Source organism: Saccostrea echinata, unplaced genomic scaffold (genome assembly GCF_033153115.1).
Source record: "Saccostrea echinata isolate AGI-Se365-2 ecotype Australia unplaced genomic scaffold, CSIRO_AGI_Sech_v1 ptg000006l, whole genome shotgun sequence".
NCBI lineage: Eukaryota > Metazoa > Mollusca > Bivalvia > Ostreida > Ostreidae > Saccostrea > Saccostrea echinata.
Genome location: NW_026889755.1, coordinates 7,023,835 through 7,049,976, shown reverse-complemented (window position 1 = coordinate 7,049,976; position 26,142 = coordinate 7,023,835). Strand labels below are relative to the sequence as shown.

Sequence of the window (26,142 nt, the reverse complement as noted above, 5' to 3'; positions counted from 1 at the left end):
TTAATTTATATTAGAATACGTAGTGTACGTTCCTGTACATGTTTACTGTATTTTACAAGTTTGCTCCAATTCTATAACAAACTGATTTTATAAGCAGAAGCAAGATAATCGTTGTTTTTCTTCCCAACACAACAAAGTCATTGGAGGTTTAAGAAATTGTAATTTTTTTTATCATTATGCAAAAAGATATGTCTTATGTCACTTGCTAAAAATAACTTGAATGATAAAGTATGGATTTATTTCGATTTTAGGAAAATGAAAACGTCGATGGATACGTTTCGGTATGAGTAACCACCTGCTTTATTTATTCATAAATTTCCTTATTGATTTTCCTGAGATTTTTTATTTAAGATTTAATTATTTTATAATTTCATTTCGTACATTCGAAACTTGTTCAGGGATTTGATGAGAGTTAGCTTTGTGATACTGTTTTTTTTTAAATCACAAATGTCTACTTTTTCATTTTCATGAAGCCAAACAATTTTAAAGCACCTGCAAAGGAATCAGAAGGAGACAGACAAGAAATACAACAAAAATCATCGAAGATATGTGTTAAAACAGCTTGTGTCTTAGTCTTTTTCGCGTTCATCGTCGGCTTTGTAACGATGACTTTATTATTTCTTCAGGAAAAGAATAAAAATGACGGTATAACATTCTTTCTCTAGAAATTTCTTCCTTTGAACGTATATTTTCAAATCCTTTTCTTAAACGTGAATACAAATTGAACCGGATAAGGGAAATTATAGGCATTTCGCTTTAAGTAAATTTAATGAGAAGATTATAAAAATTGTTTTTGTTTTATTTATCCCAGTTTCAGAAAATATCGGGGGAAAATTGATTTTTTTTAACTATCTCATTTTTATAGGAATATTGATATTTGATATGATTTAAAGGTTTTGAAGGTTCATCGGAAAAAGAAACATTACAGTCATTGATCAAGGATAAGCTTTGCCTGGACCAAAAATCAAACTTACGGAGTAAAAATAACACACTTCTGGGTGAGTAGATAATATTATTTTTAAAGGCCTTGGATAGTTCTTCATGTAAAGGTATCAATCATTTAAAAAAATATTATTTTTAAAACAGGTAGCAGAGGGCGCAGTTTTATTGTAAGCTTTATCAAGAATCACATCGAAGTAAATGAAACCAATAGAAAGATATTTGTGTCATCGGAACATGATTTCAACATGATGATCACACCTTCAGATAGTCGAGATTCAAATTTATTGGCCATAAGTACGTACAGAGCTGGAAATGTGACATTAAAAAAGATAAGTGTTCATTATTCGATGATCCCTGCTTATTCTGTGATAGAATCTAAGGCTATCCGTATCACCACCTCAGCGTTGTCGTCTGTGGTAATGGTAGACGATGGTGAATACACATCAGACAGTACCATAGTCTTCCCTATAGACAAACTATCGAGATACTACATTATTTCAACAGCACAACCTACAAGGGGTTTTTTGGACAGCGGAAGTCATTTTACGATAGCTGCAACTAAAGACAATACGCATGTCAGTATAGTTTTTGCAATAGATCACAACACCACCATTTCTCTTCATGATAAAGAGTATGGCAGAGGTGATACTTTTTCGGTAATATTAAATAATTTTCAAACCTTTCAAATCGGACACAAAGCAGATTTGTCAGGAACAACGATAAATTCTTCTCAACCCGTCGCCGTATTTGCAGGAAACAGATGCAATAATATAGGGTATCACGGGGCATGCAGCATGCTGATGGAAATGATCCCGCCAGTTAACGAATTCGATAATATATTTATCGTACCACCAAATATTAATAGATACCAATCAATTGTAAGGATTATTTCAGCCTTTCACACAAAAGTTACATATACTTTAGATGGAATCGAAACTACTACTACTCTGTTAAAAAATCGATATACGGATTTCATCACTCCTGAAAATGAAATAAGCCTCATACAATCTGCTAAACCCGTATTAGTTAATGTTTTTGCCACTGGTTCAACAAATCCTAAAATGTACGGTGATCCATACATGAATACAGTGCCAGGTATCAACCAGTACCTCAACCAATACATTGTTGATGTGCCAGAAGGATACAATTTTAGTTTTGCTGCTTTCATAGTCAGGAATGAATCACTATCTAACCTCCAAATTAATAGCACTAACATCTATGAATACACCAAGGTCTTCCATTCCACGATATTTGTAGGAACATTCCTATTTAGCGTTATGACTGTAAATGTACCAAGCGGCGTGATTCAAGTGGAAACAACAGACGGTTCGTTTTTTGGAATGCTTATCTATGGACAGCGTAGGCATGATGGGCATGGTTATGCTGCAAATGCTTTATTAACAAGTATTTGCTGAAAACGCCTCAAGAATCGGTATTAATAAAACAAGATTTTTTTTTAAATATATGTGTAAAGAGTAGAAGGACACGCGGCCACATGACTCAATATGTAGACGCAAAAGAGAACGTGTGTAAATTTTTACTTCAGTATCTTATAAAGGTATTTTAAAGTTTCAACGTACATGTTAATGTATTAAGAAATTACAAATTACATTGATCCAATCCTATATTTCTCTATACTGCGAGTCTACCATGTAAAAGACGTCATACATGATCTGCTAGTGCAACAAGATCAAGTAGTCACTTGATTAAAAGTATTATTATGTAAAACAGGTCATACTCAGCGCATACTGTGGTATTTTGTGAAATAGGAAACAAAGATTATTTGGGTGGTTGGTAGCAGAAATATCTAGCTTTCGTGTGACGTCATAGTTATATTTCCCGATCTTTCTCTTTTGGAAACAACGATAATGTCTTGTTTAACGATATCCTGTGCAGTACTGAAGTAAGCTTCTCCATTCGGTATTTCTAAAGTTGATCAATAAAATGAAGGACTTAAGGTCCATTATTTGTAAACAGGGGATTCTGAAGGATAATTTTTTTTTTTCAAAACCTAGTTTTTGCTGTAAAAGTTCTCTTGTAAAGTACAATTTCCCCCAATCCATATGCAGTATGATATACGAAAGTTGCTTTGTGTAAGAATTCGACTTGATATTGATGTCAACTTTATTTACTGTTTATCCACACACACACACACACACACACACATATATATATATATATATATATATATATATATATATATATATATATATATATATATATATAAAACACATTTACAAATGTTTAACATATTGTTTCATATTTTTATAAACTTTTTCATACCATATTTGTTGGACATATGCAACACTAAATTAATTCACTCTGTTAATATATAAATAAAATATAACCTTTGGTACGTGTTACTTTATCCAAATTCATTAACCTTTTTAATAAAAATATAATTTATATATGATAATGCAAATAGGCGCACACACAGTGTAGATTCATGGCAGGTAAATCATTTTCATGTTATATATAGTAAACAAAAACTAAAATATTTATTTATGTAATGCATGACCTCAGACTACTATATACCTATCTCAGGTAGGGAAATACTGGTTTGTAGTAACACAGTGACTGACAGACAGACAGCTAGACTCACAGCGCCATTAAGTGACGACTGTACATGTATCTTAACAACAATATCTCTATTCGTAGTAGTTGTCGTACACGAATAACAATTTTAAAAACATATATTCAACGTTGTTATTAATAAATTGACAATCTGAATAAAAATCATTTTCTGCATATTCATTTTAAAAATATCTTAAAGATAGGATTTGCATAACTCTAGATTATTGTGCAAAACAATTTTCCCGATAATTAACCGATTTCTAACACTCTCTATTCTTCATAAATAAATAAAGCACATTAAGCACATGTTATGTCATCTTGTTCCTGAGTAAATACTTACAAACAAATAGCTGCAAATACCCACCATCAGATGATAAACCCTGATGACATCTTGTCTGCTTTCTGCACAAAAAATGGCACAGCACGAGAAAAATAATCTCCATGTATTACAAATTTTATAGAAATTCTACATGTTTAAATAATATCATTTTACACAATAAATAATGCAAAATATAAATTTACAAAACTTAATACCATAAGAAAAATAAGTTTAAACAATTTAGGAAAAATAAGTTAACACACAGCATTTGTTTAGAGGTTATTAAATAACAAAAGTACCAAGATGAAAAAAAAACAATTACGTAACACAGCTAACTTTGTCTAATAATCATATGAGAACACCGAGAAAGTAAACAATTAAGTGGTTTGATTGTTAAACATTTCTTTCACACACAATAGTACAACATATACTAGTCAAAAAAACAAACTCCCCACCTGTGTTTTCGTCACGCACAATTTCTTTTTCATTTATTAAATTTGATTCGAGTTTTGTCTGAAATAAAGAATAACCTCTTACTTAGTAAACAAATTATCTTTAATTATCTGATATAGAATCATTGAATCAAAAAACACAGAACATCCCAGTACGATACAAAATAAAATTTTCAATTAATAACGCGTGTGTACCCCATTACCACGGATAACTACTTGATACCCATTCCTCGTATAATGCACAAAATTGTGTATTGTATTGTATATTGTTTTACGTCCCATTCGAGAATTTTTCACTCATACAGAGACGTCACCATATACCGGTGAAGGGCTTCAAATTTTGACCTTTACTCGGCACTCAGGGCCATTGAGCAGTGAGGGATCTTTATCGTGCCAACGCCTGCCGTGACACGGGGCCTCGGTTTTTAAGGTCTCATCCGAAGGACCCGCAACTTTCACTTCAAAGTGCCGAGCGCATGGAACAGTTGCTACCTATTTTTTATCGACTTAGGTCTGTCGCGGCCGAGATTCGAACTCACGACCTCCCGATCACGGAGCGAGCGCTCTATACAAAATTGTGTTAAAAAAAAAAACTTTGTCCACGGAAGGTTATTCTAGGTTTTAACTAAATCACGTTCAAGGTTCTCCAGATTCTGCGGCTGAAGAACTTGTCTAATTCTTCTGTCCATTTCGTCCTATAGTGGTCTCGGAGGTGCTGGGCACGGATTGCCCTGCTACCTTCGACCACGTGGTACACGACACGCACCTGCCGTGACGTGTACCTATCCTCGCTCTTTTTTTTCTGTTATCTGCTGCAGCTCTGTCAGCTCCGTCATTATTGTATTTGTAGTTTTTATTAGTATATAGCGGGCACCAATAAATCGCGGATTATATTACCATAGTGTTTTCTCTGTTCCGCCATCACTGTACTTAGGTAATAAGTAATTTGTATATAGTAGAGAAACGCTATATTGGCGCGGCGTCCCAGGGTATCTTAGTTAAACTGCGGGGTAATACCTGGCCCGCACGTGTAAGTGCCCGTCGCCATCTTGGATATTTTCCGAGATGTAAGGCAGCAGTATTTGTTTTAATTTATTTTGTATATACGTTTATACTTGCGTCTCTTGTTATAGCGGATTTACCGCCTTATGTAAATTTATATTTGTGCCGTTTTGAGGGTGTCGGGCGAGAAGGACCGTGATTTCAGTTCCTTTGGTTTGGGAAGGGGGACTTTGAGGCCTAGTGGGGACTGGGACGCTCGTGTTGGGGGAAATGACCAAGAGGGTCTGGGGAGTACCCCGGGAGGGCGCAGTCCGCGGGAAGTCCCGCCTTCCGGAAGCGCGAGGTTTGCTCCGGGTGTGTAGCACACCGATGCCCCAGGGGGAGGGTGCTCCGGATAATGTCACCCGGTATGGGGGCGGAGACATGTCGCTTACACGGGGGGCTGATTCTGATGGGTCTTTGGAGACTCCCGGTTTCTAGCAGTTTTGTTGACCGAATTCAAAGGGAAATGGGTCAAATTCAAGGAAATATTACACAAGTTCAGGGTGACCTTGGTGCGGTTAATAGCAGAGTAGATAGCCTTGGTCGGGATGTAGGAGCTCTGCGGGGCGATATAGGCTCATTAGAAGCCAATGTTACTTCTCAGATGGGTACCCTGAAAACCGACGTGACGTCTCAAATGGGTTCTATGGAATCAAATATGGGGACTAAGTTAAGCGAAATAACTCAAATGCTTGCGGGAATGATGAAATCTGATAAACCGCAGTCAGTAACTAAACCACAGGCAGTTCGTCTGTAATGACTAGTAGCCAGGGGTGTCCCTGGATTCCTAGCTCATTGCCAGAGCAGTGCCTTCCCGTTGAGCAGCCCGTAGCTAGTTTGTCGAGCCCCGGACCCGTTTCTATCCATAATTCCAAGGTCATGTCTGTTTCCGCATCTCAAGGTCAGCCACTTTCTTCAAAAGGCTACAGTAGTCTTGGCTCGGCTTAACCGAGTACTATTACATTTGGCTCGTTCTTATCAGGGGACACAATGAGTGGGGGGGGGGGGGGGGGTATCCTATACATCCCAGCATGGGCCCACCCGTCCCGGGTCATGTTGCTGGGGGTATGGGCATGCCAGTTACAGCACCCACTGCATCTGTGTATTCTAGTGCACCTAACTTGGGTAGTCAGGGCTCTGGCTACTATGGTGGGTTGGTTGGGCAGTCGGCGGCACTAGGGGGAGGACAGTCATTTGTACCTGGAATATGGGGTTGGTCTTGGGTACCTCAAGGTCACACTATAATGACTACTGCGGATACATCCCAATTTCCGAGTTCAATTCCTCCTGGTACTCGGAGTAGCGTGAGCAGGAATATTTCAGCTGAAATAAAGTGGATGAAGTACAATGGGGTTGTAGAGTGGGAACCATTTTATTCAAAGTTCTCTACTATCACTGAATACCATCAGTGGGGTGACCCCGATCTACTGTTTGCCCTAAGTTTGATATTGGAGGGGGAGCGCGCAAGTACTTCGATATCCTGCGTCGCAGGGGGGCCCTGTTAAGTTTCTGAGAAGTTGTCTTCCGGATTTAGGAGAGGTTTGGGAAAAGTTCCTTAAGGGCAGCCTCACAGCTGGAATTCAGCTCGATAGCCCAAAAGCCAGAAGAAACAATGGAACAGTGGGCAGATAGAGTCATGGACACTGCCAAGAAGGCCTTTGGTGGCGGAACTTAGCCAGAAATATTCCAGGGGCAGCTCATTGTTAGATTTGCTCTTGGCTGCAGTGATGGTGAGGCGGGTCAACAGTTGATCAACAATCCCCCATGTACTCTGGCGGAGGCAATAAAAAGAGTAAAAACTTACCAGTTAAGCCGCCGTGCAGTGGTTCGTCGTCCACGTGCTGTGAGGTCCGTTTCCTCAGAGCGGGACCGTGAAGGGCGGAGAGATTCTCGCTCGCCCCCTGCTCACCGACGTAAGCTCTCGGACTCCGAGTGGCGAGATAAGTCAGAGGACCGGAAAACTGGTTCCACTTGCGACTCTAGGGAGAGAAGTAGGGGCCGTAGACCTATGAGGGGGAAATCAGCGAGTCAAGGGCGCTCAAAGAGTTCAGGGACAGTAGTTTGTTATGAATGCAAAGAACCGGGACACATACGGCGGAATTGTCCGCGTAGGAGTAACCAAGAGTCCCTGTGCTTGTGTCTGAAAAAAATCTGCCGAGACTAGGTCTAGGGAGCGTTCGTCTAGTGCTAATAGGGTGACATTTTCTGATACTCCTAATGTCAAGGCCATTTATGTTATTCCCTCTATAAGGTCAGGTAGTCAAAGTATAGGCTCAGGTGCGTGGCGTATCCCTATACAGATAGGAGGCCAGCAAATTAAGGCGACAATAGATACTGCAGCTGACATCACGATAATCTCGGGGGAGGTGTACAAGTCATTGAGGCCGCAGTCCGATATTGTCACACTAATGTCAGGCTCGCAGGCGAGGGGGCTGGTATGACCGCCCAGTACCTCCGAAGTTTAAATCTTCGATCGGGGATTATGATTTTGTTCACCCGATTTATGTTGGCCCCTTACAAGACGAAATGCCTTAAAGAATTGACCTCCTGCGTGCACACGGGGCAGAAATTTCCTGTGAAGCCGGTACATTAAGGGTCAAGGGCATTGAGACGATTTTCGCCCTGAGTGCTGATGAAATAGTGCCAGTACTCGATGCGGTTTCAGTCCGCAAAGTGCGGGTCCCTCCGCACACTGCCCAAGTTATAGAGTGCACCCTTAGTTCCGATATGCCAGAATTTATGCTGGAACCAGCCAGTATATTTCCGCCTGGTATAGTAGCTTGGCGGACATACAATGCCGCAGGAAACAAAGCTAAGCTATGTATCTTAAACCTGACTGACAGAAGTCATATAATCAAGACTGGTACTAAAGAAGGGGAAGCTGCTCCTGCTATGTCTGTTAAGAGTACCGAGTGCGCCGCATGTCAGCGGAGGGGGAGTCTAGTTATAAACATATAGCCCCACTCCTAGATCAGTTAGGGAAGAGTGCGCCTGTGGAAGTGAGGTCTCAGGCTGTAGAGCTAGTTAAAGAATTTGCTGATGTCTTTGCTGTGGATGATTTTGACCTTTGAAATTTTTCCGAGATAGAGCATCGGATAGATACTGGCGATGCACTTCCCGTTAAACAGCGGATGCGCCGCACTCCTGCTGTGTTCCAGGGGGAGGAAGAGGGTCATCTAGACAAAATGTTAGAGGCCGGAGTTATCCAGCCATCTTCTTCAGATTGGGCGTCTGCCCCGGTCTTAGTCAGGAAGAAGGATGGTAGTGTCCGCTGGTGCGTGGACTACAGAGCCCTGAATAAGGTGACAGTCAAGGACACGTACCCCCTACCGCTCATCGAAGAGTGCATGGATACGCTAGCGGGAAACCACTGGTTTTCTAAACTGGATGCCAATGCGGCCTATTGGCAAATTAAAATAGCTCCGGAAGACCGAAAAAAGACAGCCTTTATTACCAAATACGGACTATTTGAATTCACAAGAATGGGGTTCGGTCTGTGCAATGCCCCCGCGACCTTCGCCAGGGCCATCAATCTGGTATTGCACAGACTTAACTGGAAAATTTCATTAGCTTTTCTCGATGATGTATTAGTGCTGGGGGTTTCAGCACATGCTCACCTTGATAATCTGAGACAAGTGTTTGAGCGATTCCGAGCATATGGTCTTAAGTTTAAGCCTCGGAAGTGTGAGCTATTTAAAACTAAAGTTGAGTTTCTTGGTAGAACCGTGTGCGAGCACTGAGTCGAGATGGGGGATCAGTACATTGAGGCAGTACGTGACTGGCCTGTTCCTTGCGATGTGAAGGGCGTTGAGCGTTTTTTAGGCTTCACCAACTATCACTGTAGTTTCATTCCTCATTTCTCGAGAATTGCGGCTCCGCTGTACGCGGTTACCGGAAAGAGTGGTTTCCGGTGGGGGGCTGAACAACAAAGTGCCTTCAAGGAACTTATCCAATTAATGACCAAACCCCCAGTACTTGCAATTCCGAATAGTACAGGTCACTTCATTCTGGATGCTGACGCCTCGGATCATGCCGTAGGCGGGGAACTCAGCCAAGTCCAGAATGGAAGAGAGAGAACCATTGGGTATGGCAGCGCAGTGCTGTCATCTGAACAGCGCAGGTATTGTACTACCAGAAAGGAGTTATTGGCGGTAATCAATTTTACCAGACATTTCCGCCATTACCTGCTGGGCAGGGAATTCACAGTCCGGACAGACCACCATAGCCTGGTCTGGCTGATGAACTTTAAGCATCCGCAGAATCAGATTGCTCGCTGGTTAGAAGAGTTGAGCCAGTACAATATGCGGATAGTCCATCGCCCAGGCAAGAAGCATGTGAATGCCGATGCGCTGTCCAGAGACATACCAGACACATGCCAGAGTTACTCTACTAAAATCAGAGTCGGAAGATTTGCCATGTGGCGGATGCAGGTACTGCCGCCGAGCAAATGAGCGCTGGCATGACTTTAATACCGAAATCGACGATGTAATTCCACTATCCCAGCTCTTTGAGGAATCGCCTTTGACAGTGGAGAATCAGTCCGCTGAGGGGGGTAATTATGAGATGTTAGATCCTACTGTCCGTCAGGCTATTATGACAAGTACTTGGGAAGATGTTCCGTTGACAGCAGGTGCCCCTGAACTTCCGAGTTTTGAAATAGCTGTCAATGGGGTGTCGAGTTTAAATCGAGACTGAGGAAGTGAAGCCTCAAGTTTATCAGGTATCTCAAGGTGACACTGCGGGAATTTCCCTATCCTCATACAGCCCCGCAGATATGGCTCATAAACAGAAATCATATGAGCAAGATTCGAATACTTCATAGCGTTTAGGTTCTGATGGATTGGGACAATCCATGTTTTCGTACGCCAGGATATCCCTGCAAAAATCATGAAAGAGCTCCGTCAAAACTGTCCTCTTTCCCTCACGCATACATCTGTGTAACGCTTACCTCTTCTCCGGTTACAGACTTTCATATTTCACAGGTGTATTCCTTGTGAAAAGACCTTCAATTGGACACAATTATGATCCTCTGAACTTGACCTTGGAATTTGACTTTTTGTAAAACTTTAACCTTGGCCATACGTTCTTCAAATATCACAGGTGTATTCCTTGTGAAAAGACCTTCCAAAGGGTACCAACAATTATCACCCTTTGATCTTGACTTGGAGTTTGACCGACTTTTGAACATCTTTAACCTTGGCAATAAGTTTCAAATGGTTGGAGCTAGGGCTTTCATATCATTTATGTGCATTCCTTGTGACAAGACCTTCCAATGGTTACCATTAAATTTTATTTTAACCCTTTGACCTCAACCTACATTTGAAAAACTTTAACCTTGATCATAACTATTGAATGGTTGGTGTTCAGGCTTTCATATTTCACAGGTGTACTCCTTGTGACTAGTCTTTTCTTTGGGGACCAACATTTTTTACCTTGACCTTGGAGTTTGACTTGCATTTGAGAAACTTTCACCTTTGCCATAAGCTGCCATACGGGAGCATAAGTGTTTCACAAACACGTATTTCTTTTCCATGACTTTTTTTATTGTTGTCTTTTTTAGGTTCAGACTAATTTGTTACATGGTAAAATGAGATAATTTTGTTATTTATTTTTGAGGACTTCAATATAGTAATTAGAGTATAAATTTAGAGAGAATGGAAAAATAAGGCTGTTTTGATGGGAAAATTTCGTGATAAATATATGATTTAGCAATAATTAAGCCTGCAAAATTTGTTTTATTGAGTTCTATGTCATATTTTTGAGTATCTTATTTCCTTATTATTAGATTTTACTTACATAATTTTTGGTATCAACCATCTTGTATCTAACGAAAGGTGTTGTTGGTATACAAAATCTTAATTATGTTTTTATTAGATATTATGTTCTTCGATCTTATCTTTCATCTAATGTATTCTTCGAATTTATAGTAGCAAACATTGTATAAATGCTTTAATATGCTAAAATTTAGTTTATAAATTGTGTTATTGTTGTATATTGTTGTTAATATAGTGCTACTTGGTTGAAATAAACGTCACGGTAGCTCAGTCGGTAGAGCGCTCGCTCCGTAATCGGAAGGTCGTAAGTTCGAATCTTGGCCGCGACTGACCTAAGTCGACAAAAATTAGGTAGCAACTGTTCCTTCGCCATGCGCTTTGAAGTGAAAGTTGCGGATCCTTCAGATGGGACCTTAAAAACCCAGGCCCCGTGTCACGGCACGATAAAGATCCCTCACTGATCAATGGCCCTGAGTGCCGAGTAAAGGTCGAAATTTGAAGCCTTTCACCGGTATATGGTGACGTCTCTATATGAGTGAAAAATTCTCGAATGGAACGTAAAACAATATATAATCAATTATCATTCAATCAATCATTGAAACATTGCACTGCACAAATTGCTTACATTTATACATTGAAAAATTAATACCTAATTTGAAATACAAAAATTGTACATAAGTGAGAAAAGTGTATAAAAATAAAATTGGAGTAGTTTGCAACATCTAAAATTTCATATCGTCAACTTAAAATATCTCTAATTAATTCGTAGACATGCAGATATGATACCAGTCGTCAAAAGAGAACATTTAAATGGATAGAGTGATTGATGGATCATGATTTTTTTTTTTAACTAATATTCTTATTCAATATTATAAGAGACTCTTACATGTATTATATGAAAAATCTTCATATTATAAATTATATTTTGATTTAAAATGATATTGTTCAATATTGGAATTAGCAGTCAAGTGATTGACACTGTCAACTAATCATTACTTTATATTTTTTTTTCATGTATACTGATGCATGAAATGGTCTCATTTCAAGTATGCAAACATACATGCATTCTCTTTAAATGTTTCGGAACACGGTTTATGTAAAATATGTTTTAACCAAGTGACAGATAACAAGTTGGACGCTGTTATGTATACAACGCTTTTTAAAAGCATTTTATACTTTGCTGGTTTCAGAAAGACATACATTAATTATTTTACAATATAAAAGGGTTTTCTAAATATGAAAACTGCTCCAGGGTGAAATTAAAAATGTAACTTAGTTAAAATTACAAAATTATTTCAAAAGACAGAAAACAGCAAAAGGTGTCTACATTCTTATAGTTTATGATATTGAAACTTTATTAGATATATCTTAAATGCACGATAAATCACCCAGTCCTTTGTCAGTTGTTATGACATGAGCAACTTCATACGAACATGGTCATCTTTTTTAAAAATCTCCTAATTAAATATTTTGGTCGACTAAGAGAAAAAAGTTTACAAAGTATTCATATTATATTTTGATTTTTTTATAACACAGAGCTGACAGTAGATTAAATCTTTTTCCTGACCTATATATAAAAAGAGCATAAATATGTGGCGATTTCGTAGTTTATATCTACATTACAGATACGTTTTTTAATGTACCTTCCATCATGTTACTTTACCAAATGATAAAATCTCTGATAAAGAATATCATATATAGGGATCAAAATTAACGAAATCTATTTTCTTGCTTCTTTCATGGCGTGCACTTTGAATTATTGGATGTGTATATTTTATATGCTTTTATTGAACGTGCCTTATCTGTAAAGTCTAAAAATTAACGAACACTGAATACTAGTATTTATATAGTAAGAAACAGAAGTCCTCCTGGTTAGAGCTGCAATGTTTCGTTTGTCAAACGTATCTATTTTTAGCGTTATCATTTAATTCAAATCAATGATTTGTGTGATGTTGATTTTGAATAACTTTCACCAAATCTCTACTTATAATGCAGTTTTTTTATTCCAAAAAAGGTAACAAATCATTCGACTTTGACCTGAAACATTTGAAGGACGTGATCATGTCAAGAATAGGTATGGACCATTCATAGTTGAATCAATCGTCGTCTCATACCTGCTTATAAGAACTCTCTATACATTGATGAAAAAGTACTATAAAATTGGAACTCTTTGGTGTGCAATGTATAGAGAGTACTTAACGGTGAGTTTAAACTTCTATTGATATCATTTACTTTGCAGCATATCTTTCTAAAATGTACTGATTATTCCCCCAAACGAAGCAAACATTTTAAAAATGAACAAACAATGCACGCGAAATTAAGAAACGTTAATTCCAATTCAATTCTACAGTTTGTACATGAATCTGATTTTTACAGTAAGATTTAGAAATATTTTATTTAAATGCTTCATTTTAAGTCGTCACAATATGGCCACTAGCACTAGCTAACTTGTGATGAAAGATATTTAAGAAAGGTCACACAATAAAAACTGAAAGTATGTATTTTCAAATTTAAATCAAGTAAAGTGTTATTTAACGACGGCAAACTCAGAATGTTCGCACAAGGAAACACACAAACGTTTTGACATCTCGAAATAGTGCTGTTTTCTTTGATGACGGAATGTCCAGTGCATCGAATGTTTACGTCGGTGATTTTCCACGGCGGTTCTTAGACTGACTCTCTCACACAACATGCATTTTTATGCCCTTCTAAAAATCTTTCTATATATTTATTACTAAAAAAAAAAGTCCAACAAAAGAAATGTTTATTGCATCACTTTTATTGTTGACCGGCCTGTCAGTACAACAAAAGATTTGTTAGACCGCAACGTCACTGCTACATCACAAGTAATTAATCGTCGTTCAATATCGGCGACACGGAAATAGCCGAAGTTAACAGCTGCAAGATTGTCGTTTGCTACATGTATATGAAAGAGTATGTTTTGTGATAAATAATTTTTGTGATATAATAATTCTATTTTTGATTTTTTCATTCTCTCCGATTGTTTTATTTTTATTGATCAAACCAAAAGTTTCCAAAGAAAGTAATTGATTATATATTAATTAAATCTGTTAAAATGTTTTCATTTTAATTGTACTATCTGAAGTGAAGAGTATAACAAAACAGTTATAGACTGGGATTCGGGAAACATATGATTTGTTGGACCTAAAGCTGGAAATGTAGCCCTTGGTCTGCGGCCTCGGGCAAAAATTTCACCCTCAGGTCCAACAATCGTATGTTGCCCTCATACCCAGTCAATAACGGTATAGTATTCATTTCAACTTCAATTAACACATTTACGAAGTGATCACACATAGGAGTCGGACACTCTTTAAAGCAGAGGAATAAAACTAATTCCTTAACAATGCTTAAGAAAATATTTAGTGACAATTTTATTTTTACTATCTATACATTAATCGACTGATAAACAATTCTAAACAAATATCAATAATAAGTAATTGAAATACTTCTTTTATATCAACAAATATTGTTACATTGTAACTTAATTTTTATCAAATTTACTATAATACACTATGTAAAATATCGTATGTAAAAAATCAAGTATCATTCTTTCATTCTTTTTTAATTTTGTCTGGTACACAGCTAGCTAAAAAATATAAGTAATTAACGTCTAACAAAACATATTCTTGATTTAATAATTCCCTGGACATCATACAGTTTCCATAAGTATATAAATGGATTTGCAAGAGAATTTAAAACACATAGACAAATCACTACACGGTTGGAATAAGAGTACATGCTTTCATTCCATAATGCAAATATCAAAGGTCCTGTGAAAATTACGAGAATTATAATTAATAAACCAACTAATTTCAAGGTACTGACAACCTTTCTTTGTCTCAATGAGAGCAACTTGCGATGACTCTCGGACTGTGCTTTATCTTGGCCGTTGTCTTCGTTTGTCTTCTTACCATTTGTATCGCCGGAAGTGGCGGGAAACTGCTTCATATGAACATGAATGGTCTTGACATGTGTGGACGGAGAATTCCTCATAGGATTGACTTTCTTGTATGTTTTCAGAACATACCGAACTGTTACAGAGTAAAAGATGATCGTCGATGATAACAGAGACAGTGAAAGAAATCTTATGTATATCGAGTGTGCCAGATAATGTCCATGATAGACATACGACAGAACACCTTCATTGAATGCATCGAAATTCCCGTGAGACGGTGAAACAAGGGCAAAATTTATCATTGTTATAGCAACTGAACTGCCAACACAAACATAGTACTTTCGGTTTTGTTGAAAAATGTAAAAGTTCCAGTTTTCTTTACACAGAACCAGATATCTTTGTAAACTTATTAAAAAGGTCTGTAAGAGTGATAGAGACATACCATTGAGTAACAAAACTAATTTCAAGACGGTTAAGATCTTGTTTTCGATTAAAGAAGGCTGGAAAAAAATGGGAATGATGCACATGATTCCAAGCCCGACCGTAAAATCACTCACACATAACATGAGAACTAAAAACAGATAGGGATTTTTTTCGTATATTCTTGTCTTTGACTAAAATAACTAACACTCCCCCGTTGACCAGCAAAACCAGAATACCAATGATCATCGCTGGGATAAACATTGCATAATAATCGTAATTAAATTGAAAAGAACAGTTCAAGTGTTCATTTGATGAACAGTTTCTGGATTTTATTTTATCCATGCCGTTTCTGGTAGAATGTTCTATAAACCAGTTGCTTTGTATTCGATGCCTCTTCACAATATGGCGTCCCAAGAGAAGCTCTGTAGAGAAAGATGAGAGTTAGGTAAAATGATTCAAATGAAAACTACAGGAAAAACCTTAAAATCAAGGGGGAGAAAACATTAAAACTTTCTCTCTATCTCTCAATCAATCTATCTTATTTATCTACCTATCTATCTATTGTGAACATATATGAAATAATGGTTGACTCATTTATTTGATAGTAAGAAAAATAAACCTTAGCCACATTACTCACTCAACTGAAACTTTTATCTCGTTCACTAAGAACTTTTTCTCAAATATTATAAATGTCACAGTTGCATTTAAATTATAATTATTATAAGATATAGGCTTTGCGCAATATTAAGTACCGTATTCCGATTGGCGCTCATAGCCAATCAAATACAACCGGTTTTGCAGGTATGTGAGAGACATGTTTTGTATAGGTGAATTTCTGTTTTTAGCATTCCTATACGTATGACTGACCAGTGACCTACCAAGGATCAATGGATTTCACTATACTAATTTTTATGCATGTTTCTGCTAACTTGTGCACTATAAAAAGTAAGAAACCCGTGTGGCAACACGCTTTGAAAAAATTACGCTTTTTGAAAAGTTTTTTCCAGGGCAGAGAGAGATATGTCAACAGGGGAAGAGGAAGGTATTTCCAATCAGAATCTGCTTCAGCAACCTCCAATCAGCAGCACCAGCAACAGAAAGGGCAGCAGGGTCACCATCTCTACAGCAAAATCAACAGCAGCTCCAGATTCAGCAACAGACTCAGCAACTATGGCAACAGAAGCAGCTTACTGGCAGAACTCAGCAGTCAGGTAACATTAATGGGTTTGATACAGGTAGTACTTTAAACTAGTTTCATCTCCTGTTGCGGGGCTGACTGGAGATGCATTTCAAAAAGCCCTGATTCTACTAAAAATTCATCCAGTCTTTTGTACAGGTTAGTTGGATAATTCAATAAATCTGATGTTATTGTCAATGGCATAAAGACCAAAGCACTCATTGACTCAGGATCAATGACTACCTGTATTTCGGAATAATTTTTAAAAAATTTTAACACTAGGCCAGCGTTCTTTGACCTTTCAGAATTTGAACTTAATGTTCAGAGTGCTAATGGCAGTGCGTTGCTATATAGTGGCTATACCGAAATTAACATTCGTGTACTTTGCTTTGGTAATTTTACATATACTTTTCCTGTTCTAGTAGCTCCTCAGACAAATTACTCGAGACAAGTTCCTATGATCATTGGAACTAATTTCATTCATTTTTACAGAAATGCTTATTACCAAAATTCCACTGATTCAAATGATTCCAAAGAATGGAAGTTAGCATTAGACAGTATGAATGATGCTACATAAGTAAAGACAACTAACAAGTATACCATTCAAGTGTTACCAAATTAAACAAAAGTAATCAGAGGTCTGGTAAGTAATAGCCATTGTATTGTATCAGCTTTGACTGAACAAACAAATACTTCATTATTAGAAGGTCTCATTGTTTGTCCTAGAGTTATTCCCCTTCCCCAGGATAAACATACTACCACTATTCCTGTCAGGGTTTGCAGTATTTCAGCCTCTATCGTACATATACCACAGAAATCACTTTTATCTTCAGTCATTGGTGTAAAGATGGTGGACTCTTTGAATCCTGAATCATCGGAACAAGGTATTAAGAAGTCCGGAAAGTCTCTGCAGGAATTGGATATCAAGATATCAGAGGAGAACGTAACTTTATGAACAAGAAAGTGAGGCTAAGTAGTTTCTCTCTAATTGGACTCATTTAATTTCAGATGGACCAACTGATACAGGTAAGACTGATATTTCAAAACATGAAAGTAAGCTTACCAACCACACACCATTCAAAAAAATATACAAACGGATTCCATCAGGAATGTATGCAAAAGTACGAGAACACATCAAGGAGATGCTGGATGTTGGAGCTTTTAGACTATCACAGAGCCCATACTCCTCCAACATAGTATTGGTCAGAAAGAGAGATGTTAGTTAACGTTTCTGCATAGACTACAGGAAACTCAACTCCAGAACCATCAAGGACGCTTACAACCTTCCTCGCATTGACGACATTATCGACAGATTGGTTGGGTCAAACTTCTTCACCAAACTAGATTTAACCAGTTCTTACTGGCAAGTTGAGATAGATTGATTGATTCTATGTTGTTTGACGTCCTGTTCGAGAATTTTTCACTGATACAGAGACGTCACTATATACCGGTGAAGGGCTTCAAATTTAGACCTTTACTCGGCACTAGGGGCCATTGAGCAGTGACGGATCTTTATCGTGCCAAAACCTGTCGTGAAACGGGGCCTCGTTTTTTAAGGTCTCATCCGAAGGACCCGCAACTTTCACTTCATAGTGCCGAGGGCTTGGCGAAGGAACAGTTCTACCTATTTTTATCGACTTAGGACAGTCGCGGCTGGGGCTCGAACCCACAACCTTCAGATCACTGAGCAAGCGCTCTACCGAATGAGCTACTGTGACGGTTCAAGTTGAGATAGAAGAGATTGACAAAGAGAGGACAGCCTTTTCGGTCTGCAATGTTGGTCAGTACGAGTGCAATGGGGTTCGGATTGACGAACGCACCTGCGACTTTTCAGAGAATCATGGAACGATGTATGGGTGAGTTGAACGTGAGAGATTGTCTTGTTTTTCTCGATCACATACTCATATTTTCGCAGACATTTGACGAACACTTGGACCGACTAACAGCTGTGTTTCAGAGACTTGAGAAACATAATCTTAAGCTTAAGGCCAAAAGTGTGGGTTTTTGTCAAAGAGAGTGTTACCTACTTAGGACATGTAGTAATTTGTAGGTAATCCTACAAATTCGGAGGAAAAAGGTAAGACCAAAATCAAATCACCACCATGGAGACGGGGAGATTAGGAGTCTTAAGCTTTTGAGGAAATCAAGAGTAAACTTACATCATCACCAATCCTGTCTATGCTGCCTTTGACCAGAGCTCCAGATAAGGTGCGTATTTGCAGAAATATGCATTGAATTTTTCAAAATAAGCATTAAAAATTAAAACAGGGCGTACAATTACGCATTAGCAATCATAAATACGCATTACACTACGAAAGTACTGCGTACGATGGATTGAATGATACAAGTGCGATGCAACTAATTATGTGAATGGAGCTGGAGGTCAGCTCAGTGTTAAAACGAAATTTTGATTTGTAAGCGTATACTATTCGGAATGACCTAGGCCGATTTCCAGTTAGGGAGAAAGATTTGAATATTAAATACTCGTAATTTGTCTGAAAATATCACAGATTTCCGCTTTTCATATAACATCCAAATTTTTGGTCTTGACGCGTAACGTTACACGTCGATATTGTCAAAATTGCGCATAGCACGCATGGTGTCTAGTTTATCCTTTATCACTGTTTATTAACAGTTATTATATATTTACCATTTTCTGTTGCCATAATATCATCTAAAGTCCACCGACAACCTTTATTAATTGTATGAAAATTGCTTTTTTGCTTTCCACATGCTCCTGTGCTAAAAATAGCGCCACGTGATTTATAATGCAAACGGGGAGTAACTCAAAAACTAAAAAAAAAAAAAAAAAAAAAAAACAACCGGCGGGACACTTTAAGAGGGGCAGGCGGGGATGATCTGAAGATTAATTTTATCTGGCCAAAGGAAGCTTTTTTCTCGGTAACTCTTGCTACGATCAATAAATGGAGTTATGTGTGCCCGTGGTAACTTTGCCAACCGTAGGGTCTTTCTGGTGAAAGAAAAGAAATGTTTCTCAGCTATAGCTAAAAACTGACTTTTTTTTTTTTATTTCATTAATGTAATTGATAAATGCAGAAACTGTCCCTTTTTGACATTCCTCTTTCAAAAACACTTATTTTGATAACAAGCTCAAAATCACATTAGATGTCAAAAGAGCAATAGATTAACAAAATACTCTTTGATTATTTTGCTGAAAAGCGAAATCTGCATTGATTTAAAAATCAGGGAGTAAATACACTTTGGGGTAAAAAATTATCTGGAGCTCTGTTTGACAAGCCCTTCATCCTCCATACAGATGCGTGTTGGAATGGTTTGGGAACAGTACTTTATCAGCAGCAGAATGGTGAGAAGCGAGTGATAGCTTATGCTAGTAGAGGTTTGAAGAACAGTGAAAAAGCTGGCTAACAAGTGGTACTCTAGACAACAAACAGAAAAATGACTCGAAATCTTTTTAAGAACGCTTGTTTACGGATACAATGCAACAAGACATGAGATTACTCATTTTTTATTCCCTTTATTCCATATGTTTGGGAGATACCCATGATTAGCAATTGATGCTTTTCTCGGTTTAAACTCCGATACGTCAGAGAAAATACGTAGTCGTGATAGCTTTCAAAGAAACTACAGAAAAAACTCGAGTTTTCATATAGAAAATAACGCAACTCGTCAAAAGAGAGTCTATGATGCAAAAGTCTGAGAATCTAAAATACAGGTCGGTAATCGTGTATTGATTAGAAATGTGGGTATTAAGGGCAAGAAAAAGCTGGCTGATAAGTGGGCTTGAGACCCCTACATTGTTATTAAGCAGCCCAGTCCTGATATTCCTGTATTTATGGTGAAAAAAGAGAATGGTAAAGATAAATCTAAGACCTTATACAGGAACATGTTGTTACCAATCTCTTAACCCAGGTTTTCAGATAGAGCAGATCTGTAAAGGTTCTGAGACACTCCCTATCAAAACTACTGATCAGACACCCACCCCAGTTACAATTACTACTCCTAGTCCTTCACTTAATAGTGAGTGTAAGGTAAGTGACACTCCTATGTTAAGCTCTGAATCTTCTGATTCAGATTCTGATGGTAGACAGGATTATGTCAATCCACATTGTAGAGTAAATAGACTTCCTAGTTCAATTTCTCATCATAGTCCAAGTAGGTATCAGGATTCCACTGTTAGTTCGTATCATGATACTACTGATTCTATTTTGAATCGCAATATGTATACTGTACTTGGTACACCAACACCCCTCCCTAGACGTTCTACTAGACAGGTAAGACCACCCGACAAATACGGTGAGTGGGTGCATCAGGTTACTCCAGTCTATTACGTATAGTACACAGGGGAGAATGTCACATAGTGATGTTCATTTCGTTTGTAAATATGTTTGTGTTCTAATACTTTGAATAGTGTCACATGGACATTTTAATTTAATTTTTGTAATTTTAAAATGTCAGGAGACATTTTCCCAAGCAGGGGAGAATGTCACATTTGTATTTAAACCATAATTATTATTAAATATTTGCTTTGCGCAATATTAAGTACCGTATTCCGATTGGCGCGCATAGCCAATCGAATACAACCGGTTTTGCAGGTATGTGAGAGGCATGTGCGAGTGTTTTGTTTTGTACAGGTGATTTTCTATTTTTAGTATTTCTATACGTATGACTGACCAGTGACCTACCATGGACCAATGGATTTCACTATACTAATGTTTATGCATGTTTTTACTAACTCGCGTACTATATAAAGTAAGAAACCCGCCAAATTCCCCACCCCAAGCATTTGAATCTTTACCGTAACAGACCATATATTTGTTCAACTTGGATCGATTCAATAGATATATATAATTTATTTCTGATTTTAATACTGAATGCCTGGTAAGATGTAAATTGATCTTGTAATTCATTTACTTGTTAAATATATGTAACGATCTACTGACAGTCGTATTAATATCTTTATTACCATTACTTTTCTTTATGTTTCGTGTTTGTCTGTGTCTATTGTTTTGTATGAGTGTTTTGATTGTGTTTTTCTATTTTTTAGGTTTTCTTCTATATCCATTACATTATATTTTATGAGATTGAACCAGTTTTGTTTTTAATTACACAAAAACAGGACCGTGACCTTGCGGCATAAACAAAAGTTATGCAGTCAGATTACTTCCAAGTCTGTAATTTGATATAAAAAGACTAGACATGTCAAATAGCATGTTTTATTTACCCTGTAAATGTTTTTTTTCTGAATCATTGTAGATGTATTTTGAATAAAGGTTATGCAGCTCGGCGGAATATCACACAGACAACCAACGGGTCGTATAGCTAACATGATCAGTAGTTTCTCAAAATCACATGTAGTTCGATATTGGCCAAAGTATATATTCAGTTGGCTATTGTTGCTTAGATCAGGGCTATTGCGCCTGAGCCTCTCTTTAATATAATAGGGTTTATTATTTTTTTTCTCAGGATAACCTATCTCAATGTTTTCGTTTATTTTACGTTAACTCGAATTTGTTGAAAGTAGATCAATGTCATACCAGTTATGTATATACATATGTTTGTGTAGGAAAGATAAAGAGTTGGGCTGAGGGACCCTCTACCTGTCCTGTCCTCGTTCTCGATGAGGGTAGATCAGTTCATAAGATTTTCGAAAGAAAAATAACAAAATAATGCTCTCCATTACTAAAATGTAAGTCCAGAATTTTTGTTTAATACATATTTTTTCAAAGTGCGTTAAGTGTCCCTATGGTAAAGAAAATGTTGATGTACACTCTAAACACTTTGAAAAAAAAAATCAAAGTGCCTTGATTTTGTCCCAAATTTAACACACTTTGAATTTTTTTTTTTCAAAAACCGTCGATTTTGTCCCAATTTAAACGCATTTTGAAAACAAATTTCAAAGTGTGTATTTTTTCGAACTGCGTTGCCACAATCCTAATATAAAATACGTCAAATTGGAGCGAAATCGTTGCTTATTTTTAAAATTCATGTTTAAATCTGCATGCCCTTTTCTCTAGTACCTTTTTCAGTTATATATATATATATATATATATATATATATATATATATATATATATATATATATATATATATATATATGATATTGCTGTTGATAAAGACTATTTAAAAACTATACAAAATATGTATTTGGTTAATCTCAGAAGTTATGGTTATTCTTACCTGTATTTATTCATCAACGTCCGTGTCTTTTTTTTTTCTTATACTCCTATGACTCTCGCCAAAGGAAAACAGTGTCTCTTAATAGAAGATCAAACTAATTGAACAGGATATGTATACAAGTATAATAAAATCGATAGATTCCAAAGGGCCCTGTCACGTTTTAGACAGCTTGTACCGATGTGTGAAAAACATCAAGCACGCTGGCATAAGCCGAATATTTAATTAAAATATCAATAAAATGTCAGTAGGAAGACACTTTCAAGACTATTGACAGCGTTAAACTAACTCGCATAACCAAAACAAAACCTCCTGTCAACGTATGTATTTCTTTCCTTTAGCATACATATATGTATACATAAGGTCCTCCAGCTTATGACAGCTTGAACAAATCGTAACTCTGAATTCTCTACCTGTAAGTTCTTAATACTTTTAGTGCAATCTTCATAGGATTAAACATGTAAGTTCTAAGATCGTAGGGCAGACGTTGAAAAAGTTCCAACCACATTAAGTATATGCGTTACTTTATAGAAGTACGTTCCCATTATTTAGTTTTAAGATATTCATGCCATACACAATTTCCCAGCGGACTGCGTATGAATAACGTTCATTTAACGTGCTTGAACTTATGCATTCCTTACCTATTGCCTACTCCAAAATTCTATATGTAACCAAAATTTAGGACTCCATTTATATTCATGCCATACGGACTGCGTATGAATAACGTTCATTTAACGTGCTTGAACTTATGCATTCCTTACCTATTGCCTACTCCAAAATTCTATATGTAACCAAAATTTAGGACTCCATTTATATTCATGCCATACGGACTGCGTATGAGTAACGTTCATTTAACGTGCTTGAACTTATGCATTCCTTACCTATTGCCTACTCCAAAATTCTATATGTAACCAAAATTGAGGACTCCATTTGCTCACGTTATCAAACTTCAAGAACTGCTGTGAAATCTTTAATATTCGAAATTTATCAACATAATTTTATATGCTAATACCACAATCTCATTTTACTTGTACCTTCAAATCGTTCAGATATATGCAATCCTTTTTAAAATATCTAAATGAACACAACTTGGCTCTTCTACTCATGCACCAACGTCGATATGACATTTCTCTTCGGTACTCATTTTCAGTTCAATCATAAATATATTAAATCTCTGACATAAACATTTTATTTCATGTAAACCCCCAGCTAATTGTGCTTGAGCGTCCAGTGTAGAGGTATTTCATTAAACCATTTTCTAACTTTAAATATTGCATAAAGAAGATGGGTGAACATGACGAGCGAAAAGCCTATAGTGTGACAAACATGAAGGTGAAAAATTAAATCTCAATTATATAAAAATTTTCCATGATATTTCATCTAACATTAAAATATACTTTATGTAAAATCTCTACAATTTGCAAAAATCTCACAAAGATTGAAATTATTTGCTTATGAAATATTGTACACACACTAAAGAGGGCAAAAAGAGTCATTTTCTCATACTATAACACTATTTTTCGATGTGAGTGGGTCTTCGCTCCATTTTTTTGCAAGTTAATCCTCGAAGTTTGCATAAAAATATACATTTTTTGGTTTCCTAAAATATGGAGCAAAGACCCACTATATCTTTAAAATACACTTTTTTGACACGAAATTCGCATCTTTCCGAGAAATACTTGAAGTCCATTAAGTCAAGGGTCATATCACAAACATGATTTAAATGCCACTATTCATCAGATCTTGTGTAGTCTAGTGGTTAGCGTGCTAGTCTCGAAGAAAATGATACTCAGGATTTTTATTGCTAGGATTCGCACTCCCATGAATATCACATTATTTTTTTTAATAAAAGAATAAATTTTCCGAGAAAATTTTCCTCAGAAAAGTTTTGTTTATCATAATTTCATACATTTCAATAATGAGAACTTTACTCTAAATACTGAATTCACAAACTGAACATGATTTTTATATATATGAAGCTATAGGCTTTCTGCACACTATGTTCGCCCATCTCCTTTGCATATTCAGGTCACTGTGCCTACATGTAGGTCAAGTGTAACGTCGGATTTAAGGGGAAGTGATATGAGAGACTCATCCTTCACGCAATTTCTACTTCCTGAAATCTGTCCATCTTTTGAGTGCAATAATTGTATCCTTGAATTAATGTTAAATATTTCTCTCGTTAGTAACAAGGTTTGACAATGGCGACATTAGTTATATCAAGGATTTATGATAAGTATATTTTATATAAGTACTCGTATACCTTGACTCAAAATCACAAAGAGAATTGGGGGGTCAGTGCGCATCTTACTGAGCAACGGTAAAATTAACTTGACCTTGTTGTACTTAAATTGTAACTCTTAGGATAATCGCTTTAACCTTTATCATGTTTTACCAGATGTAATCAGTACAAAATATAAACATATCTTACTTAAAATAGTTTGAATGATATTTATCATTGAACAAATCGTACAAATTAATGCGCATAAATTATTGTGCGACCTTTTTTCACTTAAAAGGTATCATTTTTAGGTATTAAAAAATCTAAATAGCCAATAAAACAGTACCGGTAATCAAGCTCACAATTCAAATCGGGAGCAGAGCAAACACGGACCTCTTAAAACATCTGAGATGGGATCAGGTGCCATGGAGGAGTAAGCACCTCCTGTCAACCGGTCACACCTGCCATGTGCTCCATATCATGATCGGGCAAACGGAAAAAGTCGTAAACAATTCAGTGTGTAAATAATGACCTAACCTGACGATACATAAGAACTATGCAATAAGAATGAATCTGGAAAAAATAACTTTCGACAAAATTCAAATAATTGTACATGTAATACTTCAACTCAAAACAAGACGCTTTATAGCAAAATGGGACTAAACAATATTACAAGGAAGCATATGAGAGGATAAAAAGATTTGCGGATGAAGTGAAAATGAGTGCCGAAAAGTAACGTCATAATGACGTCAGTAACATTCTTGCTGTGCGGAGCAAGACTAAACCTAACGTTGTTATATTAAAAAGTAATCTATGTAACTGTATGAAATTTGAAGGGAAAGGTGTATTACTATGTAAAATTTTCTTGATAACATTCCATTATTAAAGATTTTATAGCAGTTGCGATGGTACTTGTGGATCAAACCTAGTATATAAACATGTCCATGCATAAAGTTTAACTTATACATTCTCTCAAAGCGTAGATCTAGTGGATTTTTTTTTCTCATGCCTGTATTTCCAGAGAATTGGAGACACTTCCCCGCTTTGGTAGTATTTAAAATATAGGTCTGGCTAATTTGTGGAAATTTTATTGATGCAATTTTTTCAACCAGTCAGAAAGGCCAGTTTCAAATCAGTCTAGTAA

General features: G+C 36.8%; 1 protein-coding gene across 1 annotated transcript; it reads left to right on the top strand.

Annotated features, from left to right (window-relative positions):
- The first annotated feature begins 1,187 nt into the window (after window positions 1-1,187).
- Window positions 1,188-2,357, top strand: LOC133180316 (IgGFc-binding protein-like). Its single transcript, XM_061314863.1, has one exon. The coding sequence runs from the start codon at window positions 1,188-1,190 to the stop codon at window positions 2,355-2,357; it is 1,170 nt and encodes a 389-aa protein (XP_061170847.1).
- Window positions 2,358-26,142: the final 23,785 nt, after the last annotated feature.